The 14890-nt window shown below is 42.4% G+C and overlaps 1 protein-coding gene and 1 pseudogene across 4 annotated transcripts in view; one reads left to right on the forward strand and one right to left on the reverse strand.

Annotated features, from left to right (window-relative positions):
• LOC105468727 (proteasomal ATPase associated factor 1) overlaps positions 1-11391 on the forward strand; it is a 52731-nt gene extending 41340 nt beyond the window's left edge. For all 4 annotated transcript variants that reach the window (XM_071075261.1, XM_071075262.1, XM_071075259.1 and 1 more), the window contains 4 exons: positions 126-241; positions 2396-2478; positions 8251-8333; positions 10940-11391. In XM_071075261.1, coding sequence (XP_070931362.1) covers positions 126-241; positions 2396-2478; positions 8251-8333; positions 10940-11017 — 360 coding nt within the window. In that variant the 3' untranslated portion in view covers positions 11018-11391. The remainder of the gene's footprint in view (positions 1-125; positions 242-2395; positions 2479-8250; positions 8334-10939) is intronic.
• LOC105468726 (actin-related protein 2/3 complex subunit 3 pseudogene) lies at positions 5160-6333 on the reverse strand (annotated as a pseudogene).
• Positions 11392-14890: the final 3499 nt, after the last annotated feature.

Genomic DNA, 14890 nt, shown 5'->3' on the forward strand with positions numbered 1-14890 from the left:
ATAATTAAAGGGGGAAGGAAGAAAATATCTCAAAATATAGTGAAATTTTTCCTTTTTTGGTGCCTGTTTATTCTTGGAAACAAATTAATCTCTAAACAGCATTTTTGCCTCCTACTTGTTCCCAGGTGTTCCTCTTTATTGGCTCAGATGCTTTCAACTGCTGTACTTTTCTCTCTGGCTTCTTGCTATTGGCTGGGACTCAAGATGGAAACATTTATCAGCTGGATGTGAGGAGTCCAGGGTGAGTCACTATTCATTTACATGATGCAGGTCTTCTACAGAGTGGAAATTTTTATTGGCTTTAACGTTGATTTAGCCTAGCATATAGATGACTGTTGAATCAAGGGTATATTTTTCCGTTTACAAAGGTTTTCTGGTCTGAATTTTCTGATTGTTCTTATTATTCCTGGACTCATATTAAAATATATGATTCATACTATTATGATTGTCTGACTAATGATTGCTGTGAAAATTAAGCTTAAATATAAACTAACATTTCATTTAAATTGATTGTCTAGAACTTTTAACCTTAAAGAGCTCAGTAATTTTCTCTTACATTAGACCCTGGCTACCCTAAGATTGAAAGATTGAATTATTTTTATTTATTTATTTATTTTTTGAGATGGATTCTCACTCTGTCCTCCAGGCTGGAGTACAGTGGTGCTATCTCGGCTTATTGTAACCTCTGCCTCCTGGGTTCAAGCAATTCTCCTGCCTTAGCCTCCTGAGTAGCTGGGATTACAGGCGTGCGCCACCACACCAAGCTAATTTTTGTATATTTAATAGAGACAGGGTTTCACCAGGTTGGTCAGGCTGGTCTCAAACTCCTGACCTCATTATCTGCCCGCCTCAGCCTCCCAAAGTGCTGGGATTACAGGCATGAGCCACTGTACCCAGCCCTAAAAGATTATTTTTAGTTTAAGGAACCCAGCTCTGTTAGTTATGTAGTTTTGATCATGACCTTTCTAAACAGGCTTTTCCTTGGTCTTAAAGATACCTAAAGAGAATCACACAATCTCTCTGTTGCAGGATTTAATAATTTCTACAATTCTGTCCCTTCTTCCTTTGATTTCCTTCCTTTTTTCAACTGATATTTATTGAAAATAGCTTCTGTGGGCATCAGGCTTGGTTCAAGGCACTGAAAAACAGAAATAAAAGGTACAGACTCTGGGCTGGGTGTGGTGGCTCACTCCTGTAACCCCAGCACTTCGGAAGGTCAAGGTGAGTGGATCACCTGAGGTCAGGAGTTCGAGACCAGCCTGGCCAACATGGCGAAACCCCGTTTCTACTGAAAATACAAAAATTAGTTGGGCATGGTGGCGCGTACCTATTATCCCAGCTGCTAGTGTAGCTGAGGCAGGAGGATCGCTTGAACCTGGGAAGTGGAGGTTTCAGTGAGCTGAGATCGTGCCACTGAACTCCAGCCTGGGCAACAGAGCGAGACTCTATCTCAAAAACAAAAACAAAAAACAAAAAAACAGACTCTGCCTTTGAGACACCTGGAGTCTAATGGTAAAGATGGACAAGTAAAAGACTGTTGTGCAGTGTGATCGCTTGTCTGACAGGGCTAGCCACAGAAATTTAAGGAAGCACCAGAAAGGAGAGGGAAGGAGGTAAGACTGCTTCTCCAAAGCAATGAGAAACATTGGATCTTGTTGAGTAGGAAGTTGCCAAGTAAAGAAGGAGGAAAAGAGCTGGGCTCGGTAGAATCCCATATATACAATCCTATATATGAAGGCATGTGAAAGGGGTTGTTTTCGGGAGTCTATGACAGGTATGTTCCCTGCATATGAGGGCAGTGGTGAGAAGTGATGCCAGCAGGAAAACAGGAGCTGCTTTGACCTTACCTGCCATTCTAAGTTTATTCCAAGAGCAGGGAAGAAATTACAGTAGATGGTGACTAGCTTATACCTTTTCTTCCATCATTTCAGTTACTTAATTTTTTTCTTTTTTTCTTTTTTTTTTTTGCCTCCACAGAGATAGGGAATCTCTGATCACTATTATAAAATCACCCTTACATATATATTAAATTGATTCTCACTCAGCTTTCTCTTTCTTTTTAGAGTCCTGACAATTTTAATATTTTACAACAAATCTTAATTCTTTCGTTAAGTGAAAAGGTTAACATACTGCTAATATTGTTATCTTCAACCCATGTCATACCTGCCTTAAAAACTCAGGATTTGGGTGGTGACTTAGTTCATGTTTAGAGACATGGATGGTTTTAAATGAATTACCTTAATCTGCCAGTTAAGGTTCTTGCCAGGAAAGAAACCATAGAAATGTTTAATCTTTCTCCACATTTTATCCTGTTTGCTCTTATGTGATTAGTGAATATGGTCAAGTATTGCTTTTGAAGAAAGAAAGTAAAATTTCCCTTTTCTTTGAATCCTAGGGCTCCGGTACAAGTCATCCACAGATCAGGAGCACCAGTTCTATCCCTGCTAAGTTTCAGAGATGGATTCATTGCTAGCCAAGGTGGGTCCATGAGCCAATTGAGAGAGATGCTTCTTTGTAGTTCAGTTAATTAAACATAGTTTTAAGTGTATAATCTCTGGCTGGGTTGGGGCATGGTCCCCCATGATTCTTTGGCATATTGTACCTATCAATAGTTTTTATCACTCTGTGTTGTGATTGTCTGCGTCCCCCTCCAGTTCAAGCTCCTTGAGGGTGGTGACTGTGCCTTATTCATTGTGTTATTCCCAGAATTTAGCTCAATGCCCACCACTCTTGTGCCCTAAGGGAGCTCACAATAAGGCAGACAGACATGTGAACATATGATTGCAGTCCAGTTTGATAAGGACTACATTAGAAGACTGCATGAGGAAATGGAGAATAGCTAATTCTAGAGGCAGGAGTGCTGTCAGCAAGGTCTTTGTGAACTAGGTGACATGTAAACCGATAAAGATTTCACCCACTGGAGATGTAAAGATGGACACTGAAAGCTGAAGCTTTTGTGTATGCAAAGTCATAGATGAGGCAAGGGGGGCAAAAGAAGAAGGGCACTAGCATTTCCGGAGAGCCTGCTATGTAGTAGGTACTGTGTTTGATGCTTTACATACATATTCTAGGTAAAGCGAGTACCTTGGTGTAGCCAGGACAAACTCTTTGGAATGGAGTTCAGGAATGATGTTGGGGAAATGCCTGGAACAAAGTGTACATTAAGGGACACTGGATCCTTGTAGGAATGATGCAGGTGAGGAGGACTGGACTATACAGCCTGGAGGGACTACCTACCTACCTTGAGCATTTCAGTATATCAGTTAGGATGTTTTGGGCTGTTATTTACAGAACACTCCGCTGAACATGGTTTAAACAGTTAGGAAAGTGTACTGCTTCACTTAACAAGAAGTCCAGAGTCCATTTCAGATTATATTAATTTAGTGATTTGAAAATAAAAGTCAACCAAGGAGACTAAAGAAACTTGACAGCTAAGTCAGTGGTATTCTAGACTGGATCCAGGATGTTAAGGAAAGACTGGTGGAAAAAAAAAAAGTATGTGTTTAGGTAATAGCAGTGTACCAATATTGACCTCTTAGTTTTGACAAATGTAAGGTAATAACATTTGGGAAAACCTGAAACTGATTAAGGGCATATGGGAACTTTCTGTATTATCTTTAACTTTTCTGTAAACCTAAAGTCACTCCAAAATATAATATTTTTATAAAACTTTTTTTTTTTTTTTTTAATTTAAAAAACAAATGGGCTGGGCACAGTGGCTCATGCCTATAATCCCAGCATTTTGGGAGGCTGAGGTGGAAGGATCACTTGAGCCCAGGAGTTTGAGACCAGCCCGGGCAACATAGAAGACCCTGTCTCTACAAAAAATAAAAATTAGTCAGGCATGGTGGTTCATTTCTGTGGTCCCAGCTACTCAGGAAGCTGAGGTAGGAGGATCGCTTGAGTCTAGGAGGTGGAGGCTGCAGTGAGCCATGATTGTGCCACTGCATTTCACCCTGGGTGACAAAGTGAGACTCTGTCTCAAAAATAATTTTTTTAATTAAAAAAATATTAAAAAGATAGTGACTGGGCATGGTGGCTCATGCCTGTAATCCCAGCACTTTGGAAAGCTGAAGCGGGTGGATCCCTTGAGGTCAGGAATTTGAGACCACCCTGGCCAGCATGATGAAACCCTGTCTCCACTAAAAACACAAAATTACTGGGCATGGTGGCACACGTCCGTAGTCCCAGCTACTCAGGAGGCTGAGGCATTAGAATTGCTTGAACCTGGGAGGCGGAGGATGCAGTGAGCTGAGATCATGCCACTGCACTCCTGCCTGGGTGACAGAGTGAGACTCTGTCTAAAAAAAAAAAAAAAAAAAAAAAATTAAAATTAAAAAATAAGGTTGGGCGCAGTGACTCACACCTGTAATCCCAGCACTTAGGGAGGCCAAGGTGGATAGATCACCTGAGGCCTCGATATTTCTCACCTCTTCTCTCCTACCTGCAGGCCATTTTCCTGATTGTTATCCCAGCACTTTGGGAGATCGAGGAGGGTAGATCACCTGAGGTCAGGAGTTTAAGACCAGCCTGGCCAACATGGCGAAATGCCATCTCTACTAAAAATACAAATATTAGCCGGGCATGGTGGTGTGCACCTGTAATCCCTGGTGAAACTCCCTCTCAAAAAAAAAAAAAAAGTCTCTGTTTCAAGGTGATGTGTGGGTTATATGAGGAGTAGGAGGTGGAGAAGAGCTGACTCGTACTCTACTTTTGGTACTTTTTTTTTTTTTTTTTTTTTGAATGTTAGAAATTTCTTTTTTTTTTTTTTTTTTTGAGACAGGGTCTTGCTCTGTCGCCCAGGCTGGAGTGCAGTGGCAGCATCTCAGCTCACTGCAAGCTCCATTCCCGAGTTCATGCCATTCTCCTGCCTCAGCCTCCTGAGTAGCTGGGACTACAGGTGCCCGCCACCACACCTGGCTAGTTTTTTGTATTTTTAGTAGAGATAGGGTTTCACCATATTAGCCTGGATGGTCTCGATCTCCTGACCTCATAATCCGCCCGCCCTGGCCTCCCAAAGTGCTGGGATTACAGGTGTGAGCCACCGCGCCTGGCCTGAAATTTCTTTATTATTACTTATGCTTACTAAGCACCAGCTTAATACTGCAGAAAATTTCAAATCACTGTTGATAACCCACTTTCTTTTCTCCCACCCGAATTCTTGATCAAGAGTTTTTCAAGTAAAGACATGCTCTTCTCTCTTGTGTATAAAACGTTGTGAAATAAAGGCAAAGTATTGTGTATATCTTGCTGGAAAATGCTGCTTAGGGCTCTGGAGATGGTGGCTGCCCCTGCTCCTTTCACTGTCCAGGTCTTGAAAGACTCTAGTTCATGAACTGTCTCTTCACAGAGCAAGTCCACCACTTGCTGCGTTTATCATTCTGAGGGTTGAAAACTTTCTTACAAAGTCTCAGTCCAGTCTCTTGCCTTAGCTGTTGTAAATAGGCCTTTATCACTTCATCTTCCTGTTTGTTTGCAGGTTTGGGATAAATTGCATTAAGTGGAAAACCGGGCTCTCCAGGAACAGGAAAGTTAGTGATTCCCAGTGTATACATTTCTTTCTCACCCTGGCTTTTGGAATTGCACTTTTGGAGTTCCTTTAGACACTCAGAAACGTAGAGAGAGATACATATCAAGGTCCTATCAGCTTCATTATTAACTTCATAGTTTTTGAAGAAGACATTGGCCTTGAAGTAATAGATGGCTTCATCCACAGTATCAATATCTTTTGTCTCTCTTGGGGCAGGTCCTTTGAATTGACTTCTGATAGGTAACAGTGCCATGTTTCCAATGAGTTCGGTGTCAGAATCCATGAGAGAAGAGTGGTAAGCTGGCATCTTGGTGGCTCCTGGGTTTCAACCCAAAGGAGCAGATTTTTTGTACTTTTCTACTTTTCTGCTGGGAAGAAGGCAAGGCATAACTTCCAGTACTGATATCTAAAGGCAAAGGGAGTAAGATTATAGCTCTGTTTTCAGAGGACAAAACTAAGACCAGTAAGAGAAAGTTATCAGAAACCACATTCCAGTTAATTATAAAGGAAAAGCTTTCTTTTCCTTAAGAAAGAAGCTGCCCTTAAGGTAGTGAGCACCCCTAACTCTGGCGATGGGCAAGTATAGGCTGTTTGGCCGCTCTGCCATGTGCTGTAGAGGGAGTTCTGTACTGGTTTAGAAGTTGGATATAGATGATCTTTGAGGTCCTTTGGAACTCTTTGATTATTAGTGAGGAGATTTAAATTGCCAGATGAAACAAAATAAAAAACTTTTTTGATGGAAATTGCCAAACATATCTAAAAGTAGACAAAATAGCACAGTGAACCTGCTATACCCATTGTCCAACGTAAGCTATTATCAATATATGGCTAATCTTGTTTTACCCATTCCCTTGCATTCCTCATTTCATATATTTTGAAATATATCATGAGCATCTTATTTCACCTGTCAGCATTTCTATATGTCTCTCTCAAAGATAAGGATTCATTGTTGGGGAAGATGATTTTTAATAATAATGCAAGAAAGGGTAAGGTACTACCTTGTATATGCTGCTGCTTGGAATATAGATTAACAGATAAATTTGGAAAACAGTTTTTCAGATTTCCAAAAAGTTTGAAAAGGTTAATTAATATCTGCTGATTCTTTTCCAGGTCTTTATATATACAAAGTCAGAAAAAACTGTATGCATAAAGACATTCATTTATGTACATGCTGTCAACCATGAAAAATAGGCACAAAAAATAGATAAAAATATTAACAGTAATTGCCTTTGAATGGTAGATTGGGGTGATTTTTCTACCCCTGCTTTGTTTATTTTTAAAGTTTTGTTCAATGAGCATGTACTACTTCTATTTATTTATGTATTTATGTATTTATTTTGAGACAGAGTCTCATTCTGTTGCTTAGGTTGGAGTGCAGTGGCACCATCTTGGCTCACTGCAACCTCTGCTTCCTGGGTTCAAGCAATTCTCCTGCCTCAGCCTCCTGAGTATCTGGGATTACAGGCGTGGACCACCACGCTCAGCTAATTTTTTTTGTATTTTTACTACTTTTATATTAACAAAAAGAAATCACCTCATTAAGCAGTTTATAGATCACTCCAAGTTTCATTTGTCCGTGCTCTTTTAAGAATTAGATATACTTTTACTTTCTTAGTGTTAACTGTCCTCTTTCTCCTAGTGTATACAGTCAAATTTACAGATTGAGGAATAATCTGGGAACATTTTAATAGGGAATATCGCCGGGCGCGGTGGCTCAAGCCTGTAATCCCAGCACTTTGGGAGGCCGAGACGGGCGGATCACGAGGTCAGGAGATCGAGACCATCCTGGCTAACACGGTGAAACCCTGTCTCTACTAAAAAATACAAAAAAAAACTAGCCGGGCAAGGTGGTGGGCGCCTGTAGTCCCAGCTACTCAGGAGGCTGAGGCAGGAGAATGGCATAAACCCGGGAGGCGGAGCTTGCAGTGAGTTGAGATCGGGCCACTGCACTCCAGCCTGGGCGGCAGAGCGAGACTCCGTCTCAAAAAAAAAAAAAAAAAAAAAAAAATAGGGAATATCTACACAAATATTTCTTTAAAAAATGTTAAGGACATTTTTTTAGACATTCCCTATTAAAAATAATCTAGGATAAGTTTATAAATACACACACACACTCACACACACACACCTGTGGTTGCTTGCTCTGTGCCTTTGGCTGGCATTGCTAATCAAAGACATCCCTTCTTCCCACAGAACTCGCACTTGCTCTTCAAATCCACCCCAGCTCAGCATTCTAGGCAGCCACTATGGGTTATCATAATTGGCCCACATAGGCCGGGCATGGTGGCTCACGCTTGTAATCCCAGCACCTTGGGAAGCTGAGGCAGGTGGATGGATCACCTGAGGTCGGGAGTTTGAGACAAGCCTGGCCAACATGGTGAAACCCCATCTCTACTAAAAATACAAAAATTACCCAGGTGTGGTGGCGGTCACCTGTAATCCCAGCTGCTTGGGAGGCTGAGGCAGGAGAATTGCTTGAACCCAGGAGGTGGAGGTTGCAGTGAGCTGAGATCGCGGCATAGTACTCCAGCCTGGACAACAAGAACGAAACTCTGTCTGAAAAAAAAAGATGGCCCACATAATAAGATCTATTTGCCATTCTGGGTCTTTGGACCATCTTCTTTACACTAGTGATCTACAGAAGCAAATAAAAATAGTGAGTGTTTAAGCTCTGGATAGAGTTTTCTCTTAGTTATATCAATTTTCTTTCTGCCTTTCAGGTGATGGAAGCTGTTTTATTGTCCAGCAAGACTTAGACTATGTCACTGAGCTCACTGGGGCTGACTGTGACCCTGTGTACAAGGTACAGGCCTGAGACAACACTAGACCTGGGTGATTCTCATGGGAGATCTAGGGCTTTTATGAGACTGAATCCAGATACCTTGTGGTCATTAGGGATGATAAAATAGTGCTTATTGTATAGGCAGTGTGGTAGGATGGGAAGAAATTAAGAGCTTAAGTCAGAGGTGACGTCTGGTCCAGGCATGGTGGCTCATGCCTGTAATTCCAGCACTTTGGGAGGCCGAGACAGGTGGATCACTTGAGGTCAGGAGTTCAAGACCAGCCTGGCCAGCATGGTGAAACCCGTCTCTACTAAAAATACAAAAAAATTAGCTGGGCGTGGTGGTATACGCCTGTAGTTCTAGCTACTTGGGAGGCTGAGGCAGGAGAATCACTTGAACCTGGGAGGTGGAGGCTGCAGTGAGCCCCGAGATCGCACCACTCCACTCCAGCCTGTGCAACAGAGTGAGACTCTATCTCTAAAAAAAAAAAAAAAAAAAAATAGTGACTTCTGGCTGACAGCTGTACCCCCAGCACTTCTGGAGGCTGAAGCAGGTGGATCACTTGAGCCCAGGAGTTCGAAACCAGCCTGGGCAATAAGATGAGACCCCCATCTCTACAAAAAATACAGAAAAATTAGCTGGGCATGGTGGCGCACATGCCTGTAGTCCCAGCTACTCATTTGGGAGGCCAAGATGGGACGATTGCTTGGGCCTGGGAAGTTGAGGCTGCCATGAGCTGTGATCGTGTCACTGCACTCCAGCCTGGGCGAAGAGTGAGACCCTGTCTCAGAAAAAAAAAAAAAAGTTCATCACTTACTGGCTCTAGAAACTTAAAAACTTACTTTACCTCACTAGTCTGTCAATTCATCTGTAAAATGAAGATAGTAATATGAAAACTCCTTGTAAATACATTCTATAAATATTATTATTATTATTATTATTAAGACTTCTGGACTGATTTTCTCATTTGATTAGAATAGAAAGAGAAAAATAAAAGGGGAAATATTTATTGACCAGACACTGTGCTGAACGTTTTATATACATTATCTCATGTAATCTTTGTTACCATTTGTTGAGGTATAGGTATTATTATTCCTATTTTTTCCTATAATTTAAAAAAAGTTGTATAATTAATATCTGTAAAAGTTCAAACAATACAGAATGATACAGATTTAAAAGTCTCCTTTACGACCTTTTTGGTTCCCTTCCTCTTTTCCAGAAGTAACTAGCGTTAACAGTTTGGCACATATTTTTCAAGACTATTTTCAGAGAATTTGTACACTTACATCTTTATGTATTGATGTGAATAATATACTTTTATCTTCAGTTTGTACATAATTGAGACTATTCTCTATATAGTGCCCTGTGACTTTTATTTAAATTACCGTCTTAGAGCTGTTTCCAGGTAAATGCATATAGATCTATTTCTTTTTTCTTTTTTTTTTTTTGAGATGGAGTTTCGCTCTTGTTACCTAGCCTGGAGTGCAGTGGCACAATCTCAGCCTACTGCAACCTCTGCCTCCCAGGTTCAAGCGATTCTCCTGCTTCAGCCTCCCAAGTAGCTGGGATTACAGGCATGCGCCACCACGCCTGGCTAATTTTGTATTTTTAGTAGAGACAGGGTTTCTCCATGTTGGTCAGGCTGGTCTCGAACTCCCGACTGAGGCCTGCCTTGGCCTCCCAAAGTGCTGGGATTACAGGCGTGAGCCACTGTGCCTGGCCATCCATTTCATTTTTTAAAATTCTTGTGTAGTGTTCCAGCCGGGTGCGGTGACTTACGCCTGTAATCCCAGCACTTTGGGAGGCCGAGGCGGGTGGATCATGAGGTCAGGAGATTGAGACCATCTTGGCTAACACGGTGAAACCCCACCTCTACTAAAAATACAAAAAATTAGCCAGGCATGGTGGCAGGTGCCTGTAGTCCCACCTACTCTGGAGGCTGAGGCAGGAAAATGGCGTGAACCTGGGAGGCGGAACTTGCAATGAGCCAAGATGGTGCCACTGCACTCCAGCCTGGGTGACAGAGCCGAGATTCTGTCTCAAAAAACAAAAAACAAACAAAATTCTTGTATAGTGTTCCATATTTTGAATCAACATATTTCCATTGTACAAATGAGGCAACTGGGGCCCGGGGGGTTGAGAAAGTTGCCCTAGGTCATGCAGCTAGTTGGTAGTAAAGCTGAGATTAAGTTAACTCCAGAATTCATGCTGTTTTCCTTGAAGAGTTGATGAAATCCTCCTCAGAAAAAAAGACACATATTCAGTACTTTTTTGTATTCAATTTTATAAGGTTCAAGAGTAGCCAAGCTCATCTATGAACCATCTCCTCCCCAGAGGCAGACCATCTGTGCTCAACCTGAACAACACTAATGGGTTTGCTTTCCACTTGGACCGATTAGTTTCTCTGTTCTATAGTCATGGGTGCATCCCAACCATTGGTGATTGGGATGCTGGCATCACTATGAGCCAGCAATTTTTGTAAGCACATAATCATGGATGTAATTCTGTTGCCTTCATAAAGCCTTCTCAGACTCCCTGGGACTAGTGTCTGTCAATCATAAGCCTCCATCTTTTTGAAATGGAAGAATCCCAGGCTTCCTTTTAACTGTGAATTCTTGTGTTCTAGGTAGCCACATGGGAGAAGCAGATCTACACATGCTGTCGAGATGGTCTTGTACGACGCTACCAGCTTTCTGACCTCTGACTTCTTGGAAAGAGCAATCCTGGTTAGTGAAAAGGTTTGACCCTGATCAACAATGAGCAGAAACATCATCAGACCTTCCCAAGGACCATGGCCCTTAGTGTATTGGGCACCCCTTGGAAATCACAGAAAGTCAGCTGTACTGGCTATATGGAACTCTCATGCCAAGACCTACTTTGAACTGAATAGGAAGGTCACTGGGCCCACTGCATTTGTCCCAACTTCTCCTTGTATAAACGTACCCCAGCAACACAGGGCAAGGATATAGATGCTTTTAGTTTGTTCTTAAACCAGTTGTGTTAAATGTTTACAAGGATCTCAGTACTAAAACTTGTTTTCTGGAGGAAATAAAGAAAATATGTTTGGAGGTGCCTGAATATGAAAAACTTTGTTAAAAACTCTTACTCCAGCAAAAAGTCGGTTAGGATGATGGAATTCCTTCCTCAGCACTCCCTGTTGCCTGACCATAGAGAAGGCCTGCTTGGCAGTAGCAACAAATGTCCTGTAAGAGATTCTTATGCCGGGCGCGGTGGCTCAAGCCTGTAATCCCAGCACTTTGGGAGGCCGAGATGGGCGGATCACGAGGTCAGGAGATCGAGACCATCCTGGCTAACACGGTGAAACCCCGTCTCTACTAAAAATACAAGAAAATTAGCCGGGCGAGGTGGCGGGCGCCTGTAGTCCCAGCTACTCGGGAGGCTGAGGCAGGAGAATGGCGTGAACCCGGGGGGGCGGAGCTTGCAGTGAGCCGAGATCGTGCCACTGCACTCCAGCCTGGGGCACAGAGCAAGACTCCGTCTCAAAAAAAAAAAAAAAAAAAAAAAGAGATTCTTATGCAGGTGGTAACCAACTGTCCCAGTTTGGTTGGAACTAAAGGGTTTGCTGTGACTTGAAACTTGCAGTGCCAAAAGTGGGGCAGTCTCAAACCAACATAATTGGTCAGCCTATATGTAGGTGAGGAAATTGAGTCATAATCATTGTAAAGGCATTGGCTGTCAAAGTGTGGTTCTTAGAACAGCAGCATCAGTATCACTGGGGAACTTGATGGGAAATAGAAATTGTTAGAGCCAATCCTAGACTTAAATCAGAAATTCTACGGGTGCAGCCAGCAATCTGTAGTTTAACAAGGATTCCAGGTGATTCTGATGTATGCTAAAGCTTGAGAGCCACTGATCTAGAGGAAGAAATGGTGGAGGGCACTTTAGTCACAGCTGGAACCCAGGGCTCAAAATGACAAGATTGGTCTGTAGGAGATGAGGCCACAGGGATTGGCAGAGCCCAGCTAGTGAAGGAGTAGGAATATCAGCTAAGGAGCTCAGACTTCAAGTGGTTGGCAGTGGGGAACCACTGAAGGGTTTTAAGCAAGAGAATGGCATGGTCCTTTTTTCTCTAAACATAAAAATGGAATCATAATGTATGTATTCCATGGCTTATTTTCACTTAATGTCTCTGAGATTTTCCATCTCAGTACATGTAGATGTTCCTCATTCTTTTTTAATAATGTCCAGAATGGGGATACCATATTATTTATATTTTTGAGATTATTAGAGAAAAGTTTCTTAAAAGATGTGACACTTGAGCTGGGACATGCAGATTAAGATTTCAATTTATTTAAGGGAGGAAGGTCATTTCATTCCTGGCTGGGGTAATAATATTGTTGACAGAGTTCTTTTTTTTTTTTTTTTTTGAGACAGAGTCTCGCTCTGTCACCCAGGCTGGTGCGATCTTGGCTCACTGCAACCTGCACCTGTCAGGTTCAAACGATTCTCCTGCCTCAGCCTTCCGAGTAGCTGGGACTGCAGGCATGCACTACCATGCCCGGCTAAATTTTTTTTGTGTGTATTTAGTAGAGATAGGGTTTCACCATGTTGGCCAGGCTGGTCTCAAACTCCTGACCTCGTGATCCACCTGCCTTGGCCTCCCAAAGTGTGGGATTACAGGTGTGAGCCACCGTACCCGGCCACCAGAGTTCTTAAAGGCGTATTCTCATGTAAATTTTTTTTTTTTTTTAAAAGACAGGGTCTTGCTCTGTTGCCCAGGCTGGAGTGCTTTGGCATGATTATAGCTTACTTCAGCTTTAACCTCCTGGGCTCAAGCAATTCACTTCAGCCTTCCAAGTTGCTGAAACCATGGGTGCACACCACCACACTTGGCTAATTTTTAAAATTTTTTGTAGTGACAGAGTCTCACCATGTTGTCCAGGCTGGTCTCAAACTCCTGAACTCAAGTGTTCCTCCCACCTTGGCCTCTCATAGTGCTGACATTACAGGCATGAGCCACCACACTCAACCAGGAACTTTGTCTTAACTTTAAATCCCATTTTTTTCTACAACGCCCTGTTGCTTAAACCAAAGTGTAAAAAGAAAATACTGTAATTCATTTAATATCTACTCTGTTCTAGATACTATATTTATATATCTAATCAAAAAGCAAATGTTATTATTTGTTTTATTCTGATAAGGAAACTGAGACTCAATACAGTAAATACCAGAGGCTTCCTTGGACAGTCTATACACCTGCTACACTGTGTAATCACAGGCAGGGAGCAAGAGACCTTTGTGACCAGAGCAATTTCATTTCAAGGTGCAATTTGTGACAGGGTCAGGTAGACCAGAATGGACATATTCCAGAACTTAGAAATATTAAATCCTAGGGGCTCCAGGTGGAACATCTAAGAAGTCAGATTAAGAAAACAGGATGAGGCTGGGCGCAGTGGCTCACTCCTGTAATCCCAGCACTTTGGGAGGCCAAGACGGGTGGATCACCTGAGGTCGGGAGTTCGAGACCAGCCTGACCAACATGGAGAAACCCTATCTCTACTAAAAACACAAAATTAGCCGGGCATGGTGGCGCATGTCTGTAATCCCAGCTACTTGGGAGGCTGAGTCAGGAGAATCACTTGATCCCAGGAGGCAGAGGTTGCAGTGAGCTCAGATTGTGCCATTGCACTCTCGCCTGGGCAACAAGAGCGAAACTCTGTCTCCAAAAAAAAAAAAAAAGGATGAAATGGGCTGGGTGTGGTGGCTCACACCTGTAATCCCAGAACTTTGGGAGGCTGAGGTGGGCAGATCACAAGGTCAGGAGATCGAGACCATCCTGGCTAACACAGTGAAACCCCGTCTCTACTAAAAATACAAAAAAAAATTTAGCCAGGCATGGTGGCAGGCGCCTGTAGTCCCAGCTACTTGGGAGGCTGAGGCAGGAGAATGGCGTGAACCCGGCAGGTGGAGCTTGCAATGAGCCGAGATTGGGCCACAGCACTCCAGCCTGGGCGACAGAGCAAGACTCTTATCTCAAGAAAAACAAAACAGGATGAAACGTTGTCATTTATTTGTAGAATCTGAAACATTTGAACTCATAGAAGCAGTGAGTAGAAGAGCCAGCGTGGTGGCTCATGCCTGTAATTCCAGCACTTTGGGAGGCTGGGGTGGGTGGATCGCTTGAGCCCAGGAGTTGGAGACCAGTCTGGGCAACATGAGGAAACTCTGTCTCTATTAAAAATACAAAAATTAACCAAGCGTAGTGGTGGGCACCTGTAATCCCAGCTACTCAGGAGGCTGAGGCAGGAGAATCACTTGAACCCGGGAGGTGGAGGTTGCAGTGAGCCAAGATCGCACCACTTCACTCCAGCTTGGGCAACAGAGCGAGACTGTCTCAAAAAAAAAAAAATATATATATACACACACACACACACACACACACACACACACACGTGTATATTTTGATACTTTTATATTTTTATGTATATATACATATATTTTATATATACATATTTACATATATTGTATGTATGTATATATAATATACTATAATATATAATATATATAATATATGTGTGTTTATATATATAGAAGCAGTGAGTAGAATGGTGGTTAC

Source organism: Macaca nemestrina, chromosome 12 (genome assembly GCF_043159975.1).
Source record: "Macaca nemestrina isolate mMacNem1 chromosome 12, mMacNem.hap1, whole genome shotgun sequence".
NCBI lineage: Eukaryota > Metazoa > Chordata > Mammalia > Primates > Cercopithecidae > Macaca > Macaca nemestrina.